At 41.7% G+C, this 18,722-nt stretch overlaps 1 protein-coding gene across 1 annotated transcript; it reads left to right on the forward strand.

The window, feature by feature from the left end:
- The first annotated feature begins 3,980 nt into the window (after positions 1–3,980).
- On the forward strand, positions 3,981–14,817 carry LOC127008281 (uncharacterized). The gene is made up of 5 exons (XM_050880083.1): positions 3,981–4,151; positions 10,701–10,931; positions 11,327–11,436; positions 11,693–11,850; positions 12,201–14,817. The coding sequence occupies exons 1-5, from the start codon at positions 4,101–4,103 to the stop codon at positions 12,377–12,379; spliced, it is 729 nt and encodes a 242-aa protein (XP_050736040.1). The 5' UTR covers positions 3,981–4,100; the 3' UTR covers positions 12,380–14,817.
- Positions 14,818–18,722: the final 3,905 nt, after the last annotated feature.

Raw genomic sequence — 18,722 nt, forward strand, 5'->3', positions numbered from 1 at the left:
CACGCAAACATTCAATCACTCACTCACTTACTCACAGAAATATTCACTCAGTCACTCACTCACTCACACGCACTCACACTCACATCTCAATATATCTCATTCACGCACTCACAACCATATTCTCTCTCTCTCTCTCTCTCTCTCTCTCTCTCTCTCTCTCTCTCAGTCACGCATCAGGTAGGGAATTCTAAGTGAGTAACAGGTGCGATGATATTCTGTTTTCCAGGTCATTACAGCGACTTGCACCATTTCCTTAGTAACACGTAATTTATGAGTTGAAAGGTCATCTAGTTTGGCTTTTCTTAGTAATGTAGGAGTGCCGTTAGGTCATGTTGATTGTCATTTATTTCCATGGTATTTTCGAACGGTTGCGTGTGTGTGTGTGTGTGTGTGTGTGTGTGTGTGTGTGTGTGTCTGTTACGTGTATGTATTGAGATCATCGTTAGTGAGAGTATGTGTGATTAATGAATTTGGTAAGATCATCTATAGTTTGTTGCTTTTTCTGGTGTTTTTGAATGATTGCGTTCTTGTTATGTTTAGATTCTCTTGATAAAGAAAATAAGAAGAGAGAATGAATGAGAGAAAGAGGGATAGAAAGAAAAAAGTTGACAAAGACGGAGATAAAGAAGGAAATAAGGAAGCACACAAAAAAGAAAGAGGGAAAGGAAGAAAATAGGAGACTCAGAAAGAATGGAATAAAGAAGGAAATAAAGAAAACAGGCGAAAGAAAGAAAGAAGGAAGGAAGGATGAAAGGAAAGAGAGAGAGCCTTATCATGCAAAGAAAGTAAGCTAGAAAAACTCGTCTTAATATTTACATCTCTGGAAATCACCTTTATCTAATTACAAGCTATGGGCAGGTAAGATAACTCAAGTAACAAAGGTGATACAATTAAAATACGAATACTAATACAAGACGTGGAGGTAAACAAATAAATACACTAGACAGAAAGCTAAACAAATAGATCATAATACTTTTCAGAGGCAGGTAGGCCAGAAATGATTCCCCAAAAGTTATACATGAACGAACTGAACAAACGTGGCAGCGGCGTGTTTAAGTCAGATGCGATTGGGAGTTACAAAGATAGGTTAAGTATATTTGTGCGTCGATCTGCATGAATGGGGATGAATCGGGAAAGTTGGGGAAGGTTAAGGAAGGTTTGGAATGGATGGGAATGGATGTGGCTGGTTTGGGATGGTTGGGGAAAGTTGGGGAAGGTTAAGGAAGGTTGGGGATGGATGGGATTGGGTGGGAATGGATGAGGCTGGTTTGGGATGGTTGGGGAAAGTTGGGGAAGGTTAAGGAAGATTGGGAATGAGTGGGAATGGACGGTGATGGTTGGGAATGGTTGGGAATGGGTGAGAATAGATGAGGCTGGTTTGGGAATGAATGGGGATGATTGGGAATTGATGGAGAATAAGATGGTGATGAATGATAAATGCTGGGAAAGGTCGGGATGGTTGTGAATGGACGGGGATGATTAGGGACGAATGGGGAGGGGTGGGGAGGGGTAAGGATGGGTAGGAATGAATGGGATAGGTTGGGAATGGCTGGGAATTGAAGGGAATGAATGGGAATGAATGGGGATGGCCAGGTAAAGGTAAAGTTGAGGTCATGTTTAATTAAGGGGCATAGACTTAAGCTGCGCGTGGTCTCAGTGCTCATTTGCGTCACACTGGGCCTTGGATAATGGATGCGGGTGAGCAATAGGTTTCCAGGAGATGATTGGCTACTGGGAAGGCCGACGGGGTTTCTTACACACACACACACACACACACACACACACACACACACACACACACATACACACATATTATTTTTTCCCTCGTTGTGCGGTCATGTTTAAAAATACAAATGAAAAATATACAAACAAACAAACCAAAAAATAACAATAATAAGTAAGTTCATGGGAAGGAAAAATATTTCAACACGTCAGTTTACAAGGAATTCTCAACACACACACAAAATAAATAATGTAAAAAAAATTCGATAATATTGGAGTCATGCGTGGAAAGTGTGTGTGTGTGTGTGTGTGTGTCTGTGTGTTATTGCGCCATGAATGAAGAAAGGAGGCATGGAGGAAGGGAGGGAGAGAAGGAGGGAGGGAGGGAAGCTGAATGGAGAAAATAAGAAGGGAGGAGGAAGGGAGGAAAGGTAGGAGGAAGGGAGAGAGAGGAGTAAAAACGCATGATGGAGGAAAGAAGGGAGGGAGGAAAGGAAGGGATGGAGGGAAGGGAGACAGAGAAGTGGAAATGCATGATGGAGGAAGGGAGGCTGCATGGAGGAAAGAAGGGAGAAAGGGAGGGAGGAAAGGAAGGGATGGAGGGAAGGGAGATAGAGAAGTGGAAACGAATGATGGAGGAAGGGGGAGGCTGCATGGAGGAAAGAAGGGAGGAAGGGAGGAAGGGTGGGAGGAAAGGAAGGGAAGCAGGGAAGGGAGATAGAGAAGTGGAAACGCATGATGGAGGAAGGGGGAGGCTGCGTGGAGGAAAGAAGGGAGGGAGGGAGGAAGGGTGGGAGGAAAGGAAGGGAAGGAGGAAGGTAGACAGGAGTGAAAATGCATGATGGAGGAAGGGGGAGGCTGCATGGAGGAAAGAAGGGAGGAAGGGAGGGAGGAAAGGGAGAAAGGAGAGAGAGAGAATGGGAATGCAAGATCACGTGTTTCCTTTCATTCATGGAGAGACATTTCCACACTCCCTTCTTCCCTCCATTACCTAATACCTCCCCTCTTCATTATTTCTCCCATTTCCTCCTTCTTCTCCTCCTTCATAATCTCCATCCCCCTTTTTAAAACGCAAAAGCCATGTTCCTCTGGCACAATGCTCTCTCTCTCTCTCTCTCTCTCTCTCTCTCTCTCTCTCTCTCTCTCTCTCTCTCTCTCTCTCTCTCTCTCTCTTCATCTTTCTATCTCAGACTCTCTTTCTCTGTCCCATTCTCTCTCACATTTGCTTCTCTGAATAAAACTTTCCCCTCCCTTCCTTTCTCTTCCACTCCTCTTCCTGTGAATCCGGCCTCTCTCTCTCTCTCTCTCTCTCTCTCTCTCTCTCTCTCTCTCTCTTTCTCCTTTTTCCTCTAAGTTACCTGTCGAGTAGATTCTCATTAAAGCAGGTAGACTCGTTATCAGCCGACATACTTTCTGCAGCCTGGTCTTCCGTGTTGCTTATAGTCCCATGCAGGTGTTCCTCTACGGTATTTCCTCCTATATGATAATTTATGCGCTATATCTGTGCATTCCTCTGACCCTTTTCTCTTCCCTCACAGAAGAAGAAGAACAAAAGCTGAGTAACCATGACGCAGCATCGAGTAAACAAGAAACAAGAACAAAAACAAAACGATATAATGACTTACAAAATTAATATAAGCAAAACTCAATGAATGAGCGACGTCAGTAAAGGAACGGAAGCAATAACGATAAAAAGAAGAGAAAAATTATGACATCGAAGGAAAAACAAAAACAAACAAACAAACAAACAAACAAAAAATCAATATTATTACCTACAAATCTAAAACGAAAAACTAAAAGAATGAGCTGATCGCTAAATTAAACGCACAACAAAAACAAAATCAACAACAACAACAACAACAACAACAGCAACATCAACAACAACAACAAAAACAAGAGAAAAATCATAACATATCATAAAAAAAGAAACAAATGCAAAACGAACCAATATTATTACCTACAAACCTAAAAAAAAAGCTAAAATAATGTTCGAAAATAAAAACAGAAGAATCACGAGACAGATTAAAAAACAAAAGCGAAACAAAACAGGGCAATCACCTACACCCACCCACACACACACACACACACACACACACACACACACAACCCCCCCCCTCCCTCTCTTAACAACCTAACTAACTAGCCCTCATGACATCACTGTAGGAGGAGCAACAACGGCGTGACGTCATCCAGACCAGCCCCTGGACCTTGGCAGCCCGTGACGTCACTCAACATAAAAGGCGGCCGGGTGTCATTCCAGCCAGAAGACACTTGCACGTCGAGGGGAGTACACACACGCACCTCCAAGCCCCTTTACCGAGAGAGAGAGAGAGAGAGAGAGCATCTTCACCATCAACACCATCATCACCGCCTTCAGAATGTTGTCCCTCGTGCTTGTTCTAAGCTTCGCCGCTCTTCTTCTGCCCCAGGTAAGTCACGTTTTGGTTAATTAGTTTTTTACACCTGGAGAAGTAAAAGTTTGGGGTATGGGGTATTTGCGCGTAGCCTCGGTGCTCATCTTTGTAGCGTTGGTCACTAAGTTTGTGTTGGGCATGTTTTTCTTTTTTTTTCTTTTTCATTGTTTTTGTTTATATTTCGGCGTTGTTTTGAGTGTCTTGTGAGTGTTGCTTTTGTTTGCTTTGTTTTTGTTAGTGGTTTGAGGGTGTCTGTGCGGTCTGTGTGTGTTGTCTGTTTGGTCTGTAAACGATAGTGTGTCTGTGTTTCGTTTGGTGTGTTTGTGTCTGTCTATCTGTCTGTCTGTGCACTTTTTTTTTTTACAATAATGGAGACAGCTCAAGGGCACAAAAAAAGGAAACAATAATATATAAAGCCCGCTACTCGCTGCTCCTAAAAAGAATCCATGCAGTTTTGTCTGTGTTTGTTTGTGTGGGGTTAAAGGGCTGTTACTTGTCTGTCTGTTTGGATATTTGTCTGTCAGTCTGTCTGCCTGTCTGTCTCTGTCTGTCGTATGTATGGTATGTATGTTATGTCAATGTTTGTGTTTTGTCTGGGTTTAGTTGTCTGTCTGTCTGTCTGTCTCCCCTCATCTCTCTCTCTCTCTCTCTCTCTCTCTCTCTCTCTCTCTCATCTTCACCTGAACGCAATAGAAGTTTCTCAGAAGTGGAAGGTGGATGAGTAAAAGTGAATCTGCTCAGTCATTCTTCCCTGTTACGAGACGAGACTGGAGGTAAAAAAAAAAGAAAGAAAATAGAGAAAAGTTAACAGTTATTATTATTATTACATCTGTCTATTTATTCATTATTTTTATCATTGCGTGTAGTGTTTTTTTATTGGGAGATCGACAAAAATTAGAAGTGATGAAGTCATTGATGTAGCGTTTGAGTGCGGGTTTTGAGAGACAGATAAGAATAGTTAGATAGGTATATAGCCAGATAGATAGATAGATAATAGATGGAGAGAGAAAGCATGACAAGAGAAAGGAACCAAACACGTAAGATATGAGAATTACCACACAGACACACATTAGAAAAAACCCACACAAGAGAGAGGAAAAACAGTTAAGATAAAGAAAGCTAAGAAGAAAACAAGTAACGTGAGAGAGAGAGAGAGAGAGAGAGAGAGAGAGAGAGAGAGAGAGAGATAACACGACGAAAGAAAGAAAATAACAAAAGAAAAACAGGTTATGGAATTCCCACAAGGACACAATTGAAGAAAACACCTCAAGAAAGAAAGGAAGAAAGAAAGAAAGACAGAAAGAGAGAAAGAAAGCAAGAAAAAAAGAAAGAAAAATAAGAAAGAAAGAAGAAAGAAAGGGAAGAAAGAAAGAAAGACAGACAGAAAGAAAAAAAAAGACAAAGAAAGTTAGAAAGAGAAGAAGCATAAGAAACAACCATTTTTACTAGTACGCACTGGGGAAGACAGGCTAGGCTATGCACTTGTATAGGTCAACCGGTCTCTCGCAGACTCCTTACGTCCTTATGTTCTTATGTTCATTCCAGGAAGAACAAGATTTGCATGGAAAAAAATGACCCGCGGTACACCACATGCAAGGTCACTTTCCATCGCTCCTTGTACTATCTTGTTCTTCCTGGGATTTGCATGTAGCCTAGCCTGTCTTTCCCAGTGCAAACTAGATAAAAAAAAATGTCTCTCCCTCGTATTATCAAAAGCCTCGGACTTTTCTTACGTATTTTTAAGGAGAGCAAGAGAAGGAAAATGGAACAACAAGAAGAAAAAAAAAATAGGAATGAGAGCGCAAATAAAGAAAACAAGAAAACAAGAACGAGAACATAACGAAGAAGAAGAAGAACATGAAGAAGAAGAAGAAAAAGAATAAGTAAGGATGAAGAAAAAAATGGAGTATAGACAAATGAAAATAAAATAAAATATGGGGAGGTGAAAGAAAGGACGAAAAAAATATGTTAATGATAAAGAGAGAGTTAAATAAGAGAGAGAGAGAGAGAGAGAGAGAGAGAGAGAGAGAGAGAGAGATATTCATGGATTCTAAAAATAGTTTGGGTGGTGGCGGGTTGGTGAGCAGACAGCCCGGCGCCCGTGACCTGCACCTCCCCCCCCTTCGCCCCCCCCCCCTACACCCTCATGCCCCCCTTCCCCTCCCCCCTTCCCCCTCCTACATCTCTCCGCCAGCTTAAATCTTCTTTCCTTTCTTCCTTCCTTCATCTTCCTTCTTTCCCTTGCTTTCCCTTTCTTCGCTTTTGTTATTTCGTTCGTCTTCTGTTTTTCCTTTCTTCCTCTTGTTTTTTTTTTTTTTTTATATTATCTGTATACTCCATCTTTATTTTTTTCTCCATTGCTTAATTTTCCTCCTTCTCCTCCTCCTCTTCCTCCTTTTACTCTTTCATGTTCTATTGCTCTTCTTATTTTTGTTCTTGTTCTTCTTGTTCTTTTTCTAACGCTACGTACTACTACTACTACTACTACTACTACTACTACTACTACTACTACTACTACTATTACTACTATTTCTACCACTACTACTACTTTTCACTTTTTTCCTTCTATCATTCTACAGTAAATATCTCCTCCTTCTATATACATAATTCCCTCTGCTATGTCCTTGAATTCTCTCTCTCTCTCTCTCTCTCTCTCTCTCTCTCTCTCTCTCTCTCTCTCTCTCTCTCTCTCTCTCAGGTGACCTCAATAGCAGTACACACAAGGCATTACCTGAGGCCAATTAAGTGACCTGTGTATACCAGTGAGTGTGTGTGTGTGTGTGTGTGTGTGTGTGTGTGTGTGTGTGAGAGAGAGAGAGAGAGAGAGAGAGAGAGAGAGAGAGAGAGAGAGAGAGAGAGAGAGAGAATATGATAACAAATATACACCCATACAGAAAGACAGACAGACAGATAGACAGTGAGAGATAAACAAAAAAGGAAGAAAGTGGACAATTTACATACTTACAAAAAAGGGAAATGAGAGAAAAGCGATAAACGTTCAAAAAAGGAAGAAGAAAAAAGAATAAAATGACAAAAACAAACAAGAAACCAAATGAATAAACAAAATCACACACGAGAAAGAAAAATAAAATAAACAAACATAAGAAAATAGTAAATGTAAATACAGTCTAATAACAACACAACTTCATTTTATCATAATTTCACAATCCGACCTTTTTTTATGTCTCTTCATCATTGCGTATAACTCCTTTTTTCTGGGAGGATGACACGAGTTATAGTCAGCTGAGAGGTCATCGTTCCTCTTCATAATCATCTCCATCTTTTTGTAGGGTCCATCCTTACCTGGACACTAGTAGACTCACCTGCCCATGTTCACCTGTAAATTAAGACCGTGGGAAGAAGGTGACAATGAAGTGGTGGACGGATTGCTGACTGACTAACTGACTGGCTAACTGACTGACTGACTGGCTGACTAACTGACTGACTGACTGACTGGCTAACTGACTGACTGACTGACTGGCTAACTGACTGACTGACTGACTGGCTAACTGACTGACTGACTGGCTGACTAACTGACTGACTGACTGGCTGACTAACTGACTAACTGGCGTGAAATAATAGATAATAGAAACGTAGAAAAAAATATAGATGAAGTTGTAAGGGATGGATGAATGAATGAATGAATGAATGAATGGATAAATGCATGAATGAATGACCACTACTACTATTACTACTACTACTACTTCTACTACTACAACAACAACTACTACTACTACTACTACTACTACAACAACAACTACTACTACTACTACTACTACTACTACTACTACTACTACTACTACTACTACTACTACGTAAAGGGTCGTTGACATCATAAGAGAAATCCTTTAAAAATAACCTGTGTGTGTGTGTGTGTGTGTGTGTGTGTGTGTGTGTGTGTTATTTTTATCTTTTACTTTATTACTGTTGCCGGATAGCTCTCTCTCTCTCTCTCTCTCTCTCTCTCTCTCTCTCTTCTTATATTTTCTGTGATGGATTTTTTATTTTCTTCTTTTTCAGAGAGAGAGAGAGAGAGAGAGAGAGAGAGAGACGCTCGGAGAGGGTATGTTAGAAGCTAACCATTAACCTTGACCATACTGAGACACCTCCATCTTAGCGGTCTGTCTCTCTCTCTCTCTCTCTCTCTCTCTCTCTCTCTCTCTCTCTCTCTCTCTGCTTGTTTATTTGGTTCTTTTTTCTCTTTCTTTCTTTTTATTCTTTCTTTCTCTCTCTCTCTCTCTCTCTCTCTCTCTCTCTCTCTCTCTCTCTCTCTCTCTCTCTCTCTCTCTCCACCTCAAATACCTGGTGCATTCTTTAACAACAACAACAACAACAACAAAAATAACATATAATAATGATGATGACATAATACACTTACCACAATATCATCACCATCATCATCATCATCATCATCATCATTTGAAGACATATTATAACATTACCACCACCACCACCACCTCGCACTATTACCACCATCACCACCATCACCATCACCACCACCACCATCACCACCAACTACGTCATAATGGTGTTGACTGCTACTCCTACACCACAAGAACGCCTCCGGTGGTGCTTCAAGACACTCAACACCACCTGCATCACCACCACCACCAGCAAAAGGGATCAACCACCACAAGCACCACCATTTTTAACTTTTGAAATATTTATTACTACCAACATTATAGGCTAGATTTCATTCACTACTACTACTACTACTACTACTACTACTACTACTACTACCCTCGTTCTTCTTCTTCTTCTTCTTCTTCTTAATATTATCACTGCTGCATATTCCCTTACTATTACTACTACTACTACTACTACTACTACTACTACTATACTACTACTACTACTACTACTACTATTACTACTACTACTACTACTACTACTACTACTACTACTACTACTACTACTACTACTACTATTACTACTGCATATAGGGAAAAATGAATGATAAGTAAATTTGCGTTCTCTCTCTCTAAAAAAAAAGATCGATTTCGTGGTGGTATTTAAAAAGAAATTAGTTAAAAGGATAAAGAAGAAAGGGAAGCTGATGAGATGCTGATAAGATGTTGAAAATGATATATTGTTAGTTTAAAGTCACACACACACACACACACACACACACTCACACACATGGTCGGGAAAAGTGTTCTGTATGGTTTCAAGGTTGCAGTGAGGCCGCGAAATAACCTGACCTTCGTAATCTTGTCGTCCCGGGGTCGTCTCAGTCATCGTCATCGTGTTTCTCTCTCTCTCTCTCTCTCGATGTTTTTCTTTCTTTCCTTCTATTTTCCTTCTTTCTCGCGTCTCCTTCCTCCCTTCTTCCTTTTTTTGTCCGTTTGGTTTATTTTTTTCTCTTTTTTTTCTGTCTTCTTTTCTTCCTCTTTCTATTTCTTCTTTTCTTTTCTTTTGTTTCAGCTTCTTTGCCTCCTCCTTTCTTCCTTCCTTTCTTCTTCCCTTGCCTTCATAAACACTTCAGATTTTTACTACTACTACTACTACTACTACTACTACTACTACTACTACTACTACTACTACTACTACTACTATTATTACTACCACTACTACTACTACTACTACTACTACTACTACTACTACTACTACTACTACTACTACTACTACTACTACTACTGCAGACGGACATGAATGAACGAACAGAAAGGTCATTGACGAAACAATAAACACAAACATAATCGTGTGTGTGTGTGTGTGTGTGTGTGTGTGTGTGTGTTTTCCCCTTGCCCTTGGCCTGGCTACAGTGAGACAAAAAAAAGAAAAGAAAAACAGGAAAGCGAGAGTATAATTTATGCTTGCTTCCTGGTCTCAAAAATAATATAAGAAAACAGGTAAAGGTGTTTGTGCGTGCGTCCCTGTGTGTGTGTGTATGTGTGTGTGTATGTGTGTGTGTTGACCTTGCATCAGTAATAGCAGTAGTTTGTGGGAAAGTTAGAGGAGGAGGAGGAGGAGGAGGAATGGGAGGAGGAGGAGGAGGAAAGGGGGGGAGGAAAAAAGGGAGATAAATGCTGCATAGGAAGGAGAAAAGGGGGGAAGGAAGGGGAGGGAGAGGTAAGTAATGGGCGGAGGGAGGAGAAAGTGATGATTAGAGGAATAGGGAGGGAGGAGGAGGAGGAGGAGGAGGAGGAGGAAGGGGAGGTAAGGGAAGGATATTACACAATGGAAATGGAGAAACGATTAGAAGAGTTTCTCTCTCTCTCTCTCTCTCTCTCTCTCTCTCTCTCTCTCAGTTTTGTCCTTGGTATTTTTCTCTTTCCTTGTCTCCCTTCTTCCTCCTTTTCCCCTTCTTTTCCTTTCTCGACCTTTTTCCCTCCTTCCCCTTCTTTCCCTTCCTCCCCTCTTTCCCTTCCTCCCCTCCTTCCCTTCCTTCCCCTCCTTTCCTTCTATACCCTTCTCCCCTCCCTTCCCTTCTATCTTCCTTTTCCTCTTACCTCTTACCCCCTCCTTCCCTTTTTTTCTCTCCTTTCCATCTCATCCCCTTCCCATTCTTCCTTCTTTTTCCCCTCCTCATACTCCTCCCTAACTCTCTCTCTCTCCTCCCAACAGAGCCAGGGCCACATGTCACTTCAGGAGCCCCCCGCCCGAAATGTCTTGTGGCGCATGGGGTTCAGCCACCTCCCGCCCCAGCCCAACGACGACTACCTCATCTGCGCCCAGAGACCCCGCGCGCCCTGCCCTCCGTGCGGTGACTCGGCCGAGGTGCCGCGCCCCCGCCCCTACGAAGGCGGCGGGAAGTACGCCACTGGCACCATCGGCAGGAAATATACCATGGGACAGGTGTGTAGATTTGTGTGAGAGAAGGATAAAGATGTAGATGGATAGATAAATAGATATAGATAGTTAGGTATGCAGATAGACAGATATATAGATAGGTAGACAGGTACATAGATAGATAAAATGTAGAGAGATATCCACATTGACTTCTTTTACTATATCTTTATTTTTTATTTATTTGGAGTAACGTTTGATGAACTTATTCTTTTCATCGTTTAGTCTTCCCCCTTTGATCTGTCCTCACTTGCAAAACAAGACAAACAAAAACCCTATCTATCCGTGAGGGCATATTCCATCCAGGCGAGGCAAGCTACTGGCCACCCAAACACCTGTCCATTTGTTCACCTGTTCACCCGTTCACCTGTTGTCACCTGTTCACCTGTTGTCACCTGTTACAGAAAATCAAAGTTCAGGTGAACGTTACCAAGAACCACGGTGGGACCCTCGAGTTCAAGCTCTGCCCACACAACAACCCTAACAAGCCCGTCGACCAGCGCTGCCTCGACCAGTGAGTATCGATTACAGGCATCCACTTTATTCGTCCTATTTACTCTCTACCTCCATCTCTAACCCCCACTTTCTCCTCTCATTTCTCACCTCCTTCCCCTATCCGTTCTGTTTACTATCTCATTTCCATTTCTACTAACCTCCATTTCCACCTCCCATTCCTCACTCACTTCCCCTACTCGTTCTATTAACTCTCTCACTTCTATCTCTAACCCCAATTTCCTCCTCCCATCCCTCACCTCCTTCCCTTTCCTCAGGTACCCTCTGGAGGTCGTGGGCACTAGGTCTCGCTCGGTGCCCCTCTCTGCCCCTCACAACGCCCCTTACTACAGCCAGGAGATGGTCAACGTGGAACTGAAGCTGCCGACCGGGATCTCCTGCGACCAGTGTGTGCTGCAGATGACCAACACGGCAGGTGAGGTCATGTGTCTTACCTTCACCACTTGGTCATCTTCATCGTTCTAATAATTCATCCTTTATCTGAATATTTAGTGACTTGGCAAGGATTCGTATGCTTAGACGCTTTCGGCTCTCACAACAATTCTTTTAAGTCGACAAAGGAGATTAGTCATGTTCGCATCAGTGTTTTGTCTCATGGTGGGTACAGAAGCCTTGTCCAACTATCACAAGGCTCATAAAACTACTTATGGAAATACTAACGCAACAACTTCCACGAAAATCTTACCAAATGTGGATAGGTATGTAGGCCCAGAAATAGTTGAGGATACTGTCCAATATCTAACTGTCGTTTTCGTGCCCGTACAGAGGAGTTCAAACCCAAGACGGTCATGTTCCGGAACTGCGCGGACATCGCCATCGAGGGGAACGCCAAGACCAGCATGGCAGCCGGCACCCCCGGGGCCCACCCGCCGCTGGAGATTCACACCCGTGGGGGCTTCGGCGCGCCCTTACCCGAGCAGAAGCAGCACCGATTCTTCGACTAAATTAGCGGAACTTCACCTAAACTAGCGGATCTTCCCCAAAACTAGTGGATCTTTGCCTAAACAGGTGGATCTTTACCTAAACTAGTGGATCTTCCCCTAAACTTCACCAAAACTAGCGGATCTTCCTCTAAACTATCGGATCTTCCCCAGAACTAGTGGATCTTTACCTAAACAGGTGGATCTTTACCTAAACTAGAAGATCTTCCCCTAAACCTCTCCAAAACGAGCGGATCTTCCCCTTAACTAGCGGACCTTCCCCAAACTTCACTTAAATTAGCGGATCTTCACTTAAACTTCAACTAAACCAGCGGATCTCCCCCAAACTTCACCTAAATTTGCGGATCTTCCCTCAGACTTCGCCTAAACTAGCGGAAATTCACCTGAACTTCACCTAAGCTAGTTGTGGATCTTCACCTAAAGTTCGAAAGTTGGGTTTTGGCAGGGGAAAGTTGATGTTTTGACGAAGGAAAGTTGAGTTTTGACTTGGTCGGTATTCTAGTGGGACCCATCCGCCTCTCCTCTCACTTCAACTCTCTTCAAAGGCCAAAAAAGGAGATTAATCGGGTTCTGATGAGAGTTTTTCACGTTCATGGTATACAGGAGCTTTGCCACGCTACTGCCAGGGTCATACAACTACCTAACCCGTGAAAATCCCCACACTATAACTCCTACGAAAGCCTTGTCAAATGTGTGTGTGTGTGTTTGTTCAGGCATAGAAATGTTTGATGAGTGTTTTTTTTACGTTAATGGTATACAGGAGCTTTGCCACGCTACCACCAGGGTCATACAACTTCCTAACCCGTGAAAATCCCCACACTATAACTCCTACGAAAGCCTTGTCAAGTGTGTGTGTGTGTTTGTTCAGGCATAGAAATGTTTGAGAAAGGAGTTCCTATGAGTGTTTTTTTTTACGTACATGGTATACAGAAGCTTTGTCACACTACCATCAGGGTCATAAAACTACCTAACCTCTGGAAATGTCCCCACACCACAACTCCTACGAAAGCCTTGTCAAGTGTGTGTGTGTGTGTGTTTGTTTAGGCATATAAATGTTTAAGAAAGGAGATTAATCGGGTTCTGACATGTGTTTATTTTACGTTCATGGTATACAGAAGCTTTGTCCCACTACCACCAGGGTCATAAAACTACCTAACCTATGGAAATGTCCCCCATCACAACTACGAAAACCTCAAATGTGTGTGTGTGTGTGTGTGTGTGTGTGTGTGTGTGTGTGTGTGTGTGTGTGTGTGTGTGTTTCAGTGCCGAAATGTCTTAAGAATATTGCCCAGAGTGTTTCCCTGGTCTTTGGTATTTGGCTCTTGCCCGTCAGCCTTGATAAAAAGTTTCTCCGCTGACACCAGACAAACATGCATCACTAAAAGAATAAGAGGAGTCGAGATCTCTTTCCCTCAAGGGCGCAAGATTCTAACACGAGACGCCCAGCCCTAGCCAACACCTCTCACGCTTTCACAACCTTCCTTTCCTTCCTTATAAGTCTTCTACAATGGCTTGGCCCCTCTCAGCGGCCCAGTTAACCTTTAGAGAACAGGGAACGGCCTTTAGATATCTTGCTTGCGTTCTCTTATTCTCCGAAGTAACACACACACACACACACACACACACACACACTGATACTGATGAGAGACGTGAATGGAAAGCCTGCCTCGTGTGTGTGTGTGTGTGTGTGTGTGTGTGGTCAGGTGATACTATTGTCATGAGCAGAATAATCTAGAGTGAGAGTTAATGTCTTGGTAAGGGAAACAAAGATTGAAATTCCATACACTGACACTCCTGGTATGAACGTGAGAGTATGTTGTTTGGTACCTGACTGACTGATATGCGTGGTAGTGATGTAGTAGTAGATGTAGTAGTAGTAGTAGTAGTAGCTAACTTATTGAGGTCAGCTATTTATTGAGAGGAACAGTTACTTAACCATGAATAAAGAAAACACGTTGAAACTGACAGAGAGGAATATTAAGTTAATCAAAAGGTATCTATACATATCTATATACATTCCATATTTCTAAACCATGCCCTCCTCTTTATACCTTTTATTTGTTTTCTTCCTTTATTTATACACCAATCATCAGGGTCTTTCACACCTGCTGCTATACAGAGGGCAGCACCGCACTGAGGGACCGATACAGTGCTGCTCTCTAGCGGGAAGCAGCTGTGATAGACCCCTCCCCCCCCTTCATTATCGTATCCATGCAATATCTAGAACTCGCTGTATATTCAACCAACAGTAATTGTGTATGCGCATAGCAAGTTCTACGGTATTTTAAAGTGTAAGGAAAGTGAATTAGTTGTCTCATTCCTTTAGCTCCATATCAAACTCTTGCATACATTTCTTATCGGTGTCTGAGCCAGATATATCCTACAGTGTTTGAGTATCCGTATAGGAAGTTCTACGGTGTTTTAAAGTGTAAGGAAAGTGAGTTAGTTGTTTCATTAATCTCCTAAAACTCCTGCTATGAACTACGACTGGGATGTGTGTATGTATGTATATTTGTATCATTACATTGTGCGTGATAATACTGATATAAACTGATGGTCTAATTAATATACTTTTTAATTTACGGGTACAAGATGTTTTAAAATAAATATGGGGATTACGCACCGATTACATGCCTTGCGTCAGTTGTGTTCGCCAGTCCGTGTTCGCTTAGATAAGGAATTTCCAACCAAATGTGGAAAACGAGGGAATGTATATCAAGGGAAACACAAAGCTAAATGGAGGTCACTCTGAGAAGTTGACACGTGTGGGTGGTGCCGTTACGAAGGCGATAGCTCCGAAATTGACCTCCACCCGAAATTGATCTCTCTTTTCGCCACTCTTCTACTTTATAGGATTAGTGATTAGTCGGATTTATATATCTATTTATTTTTATTCTCAGCTGCTCCCTTTAGTTAACTCCTGTAAGAAAAAGAAGAAGAAAAAGAAAAAAGAGGAAAATAATAGACCCAGACAGTAAAGAGATACATTAGGGAGTGCCGTTACAAAGGCAAAACTCCCGACAGGTGGTGCCGTTGCGAAGGCGAAGGCGAAAGCTCCGAAGCCTCAACATATGTTTGTGTCACGTGACCGGGGCGCCTCGTGGACACTGGACGCGTGTGATCTTTCAGTTGAGTCTTGCTATTTGGGTGAGTTCTTGTTAGCTTTGTACAGTTTTCCTTCAGTCTTGTGTGGTTGTGGAATGTGGAAGCTAGTGCAGAGGGAAGGGCGAAGCGAATAAGTGAGTTTTGGGTCTGTGTTAGCCGGTGGCATGCATTTATTTAGGACTTTGGGGTAAGATACAGCTTCTGACCTATATCTGTTAACCTGTCTACCTTCTTCCTTCTTTCCTCATAAAGCGTTCAGTGAATCTCCAACCCTCCGTTGAACTTTACAGGTTAGGTATTGCATCTCAGGCTTGTCAGGTTTGCCTTAAAAGAGAATGATAAGTAGGCTAATGTTTAGGAGCCTTTCCTCGCCACCATCCCCTCGCCTCGTCGCCCCAACTGTTTTTTTTTTTTTTTTTAGCTGATTCTGGGACTAACTTACTAACCTCATGTCGATCAGTTACCAATACAAAGACCATAAAATACCATGTAAAAAGGGAGGTTATGTTAGACAGGCAGGTTAGGCTACGTCGATCGTTGGTGATGACTTAAAACTTGGGTAAACATTGGTATTACTCACACGCCGATATCTCGTTTCCTTCTTAGCCAACTGCTCTTCTATTGTCAGATAATGTATTCTACTAATCACACACCTGCATGAGTCTTTCTGTATAAAAAAAAAAGTGTATAAAAGCATCAGTATAACACTTATCATGAGAGTAAAGGTAATGCATCTCAGGTTTGTCAAGTTTGCCATAATAGAGCATGATAAGTAGGCTAGTGTTTAGGAGCCTCGCCATCCTTGCCGTTTATTTATTTATTTATTTATATATTTTATTTTTACAGCAGGAGACAGCTGAAGGGCAAAAAAAAAAAAAAAATTGAGACCAGTTACTGATAATCTGGCACTGGGACGATTTTTTTTCTTCTTACATCAAAGGAAGCGACTCAAGGGCAACAAAAAGAGTACAAAAAGAAAAAAGCCCGCTACTCGCCGCTCCCACAAAAGTAAAAAGTGAAGAGCAGCCAAAAGAGAGGTCAATTTCGAGTGGAACTTAACAAATCTCGTGTCACCTGCAGAGTCAGATGACGTGATGCTTGTGGTGTAAGTGCACAGTGAAGGGGTCCATGGGAGGGGATGGTCATGGAAATGCTCGCAGCAGTGAATGATCATGTAATAATGGACACAGTTATTCGTTTAGGCTAATAATACTTAATGTGCTTTGTTGAGGGGTAGTTTTGATACATATTTAATTGGAAGTTGGGATTTGTTGATGCTGTAGCAAGGTTACTGTTATATTGTTGTGGAAAGACTAAAATCAGCCATACAGGATAGGCTAGTATTGGTTATTATTATTATTATTATTATTATTATTATTATTATTATTATTATTATTATTATTATGCTATTATTGTTGCTATGTTGTTTGATTCTTCTTCCTCTTCTTTTTCTTCATCATCTTCTTCTTCTTATTATTATTATTATTACGTATTGTTATTATTATTATTATCATCACTATTATTATCATTGTTGTTCATGTTGACTTACTGAAAAACAAAACATACAGATGATAATGGAGTGAATAGAAAAAAAAAAGAACGAGAAAAAAATAAATGCACTAGCCTACTCTTTTTTTTTTTTTGTGTGTGTGTGTGTGTGTTGGTTGTCGCGTCACGCCTCATCACATTTTCATAATCGTGTTTCTTCCGTCGTATCACGTTTTGGTACACTAATCTTGTTTCTTGTTCTCGTTTCCCGTTTGGAGGAGAATTTTGCGTCACTGTGATTCGGTTAGGCTGGTGATGGCGTTTGGCTTTCTCTTTTTGTCGGTGCATATATTAAAAAAAAAAAACAACAAAAAAAACATATAACGTCACCTTCGTAAACAAACTGCCTAAGTCATTATTTTCTACTTTTCAGGAAATCAGAAAAGAATGGTCATTATCTCATTTGCCTTAAGATTTAGGCAGAAATGAAAAGGTTAATTCTAGAACACTCGAGCCCTGAATGACCAAGGCAACTATACAAAAATGGGCGTCACATGATGAAAAATTGATGTAGAGAAAAACCTGGAAATCTATTAAAAGAGACTTAGGCAATTATTTTATGAGGGTAAGGATAATGTTTATCTAACTATCTAACTACTTATCCATCTACTTGTATTTAATTATTTACTTGGCATATCTCTACCGTTCCTCCTCTTACAATTTCCCAACCTCATCTACCCTAGTTCACTTTACCTTACCTCCTCCTTCAACTCCCCCCCCCCCCCCTGTGATTCTCGTTACCTTCTTTGACATTTCCAAATTCCACCTTTTATCTGTCAACTTCGCTCTCTCTCTACTTTCCTATTTCCTTTCTCATTTTTTCTGTTTTTTCTCAGTTTTCTTATTTGACCTTATCTATTTCTCTTCTTATTCCCTTTAAATGCATATACTTTCGTTTAATTTTCTGCTTCACTTTCCTTACACACACACACACACACACACACACACACGAACCTCCCTCCCTCCCACACACGTCCCCCTTCCCCCCCTCCCACACACACAGAGAGAGTAAGAAAGCGACTCTGAACTCTCGTCAACAAACTCGCGAGGAGGAGGACTCGTGACCAACAATTAAACGCTCTTGGTCACCTTCACAACCCACCTGAGTGACTAAGTGAGAGAGAGAGAGAGAGAGAGAGAGAAGGAAAGCGCCATTAGCTTGGACATTCCCTCTCTCTCTCGTTCTCTCTAACACACACACACACACACACACACACACACACACGGACACGGTCATTGCGCCCATTAAACAAATAACCCTTTTTACCCTTGTTCCGGGGGAGTAATTAATCCATTTCTCTCTCTCTCTCTCTCTCTCTCTCTCTCTCTCTCTCTGTCAGGGTGAAAGAATAATTGTCGTATTGTTATTATTAGTTGTAGTAGTAGTAGTAGTAGTAGTAGTAGTAGTAGTAGTAGTAGTAGTATGTATGTATGTGTATGTATGTATGTGTGTATGTATGTATTAAGTGTGTATATTTTTCAACATCATTTCGGTCAATCGCACATAACGACGTACATTTAGTGAACTTAATGACATGTCACTGGTAATCACTCTCTCTCTCTCTCTCTCTCTCTCTCTCTCTCTCTCTCTCTCTCTCTCTCTCTCTCTCCCTGCGTCGATTTGGAAGGGCAATTTAAATGTGACCAATTTTGTGTGAAACGGATACACGGAACAAGACCGGAGAGAGAGAGA

The sequence above is a fragment of the Eriocheir sinensis genome, chromosome 37 (assembly GCF_024679095.1).
Source record: "Eriocheir sinensis breed Jianghai 21 chromosome 37, ASM2467909v1, whole genome shotgun sequence".
Lineage (NCBI taxonomy): Eukaryota > Metazoa > Arthropoda > Malacostraca > Decapoda > Varunidae > Eriocheir > Eriocheir sinensis.

Coding starts and splice junctions, on each gene's coding strand:
- LOC127008281 (XM_050880083.1), top strand. CDS start 4,101: ATGTTGTCCCTCGTGCTTGTTCTAAGCTTCGCCGCTCTTCTTCTGCCC. Junction 4,152..10,700: donor CCGCTCTTCTTCTGCCCCAG/GTAAGTCACGTT, acceptor TCCTCCCAACAG/AGCCAGGGCCACATGTCACT. Junction 11,437..11,692: donor GACCAGCGCTGCCTCGACCA/GTGAGTATCGAT, acceptor CCCTTTCCTCAG/GTACCCTCTGGAGGTCGTGG.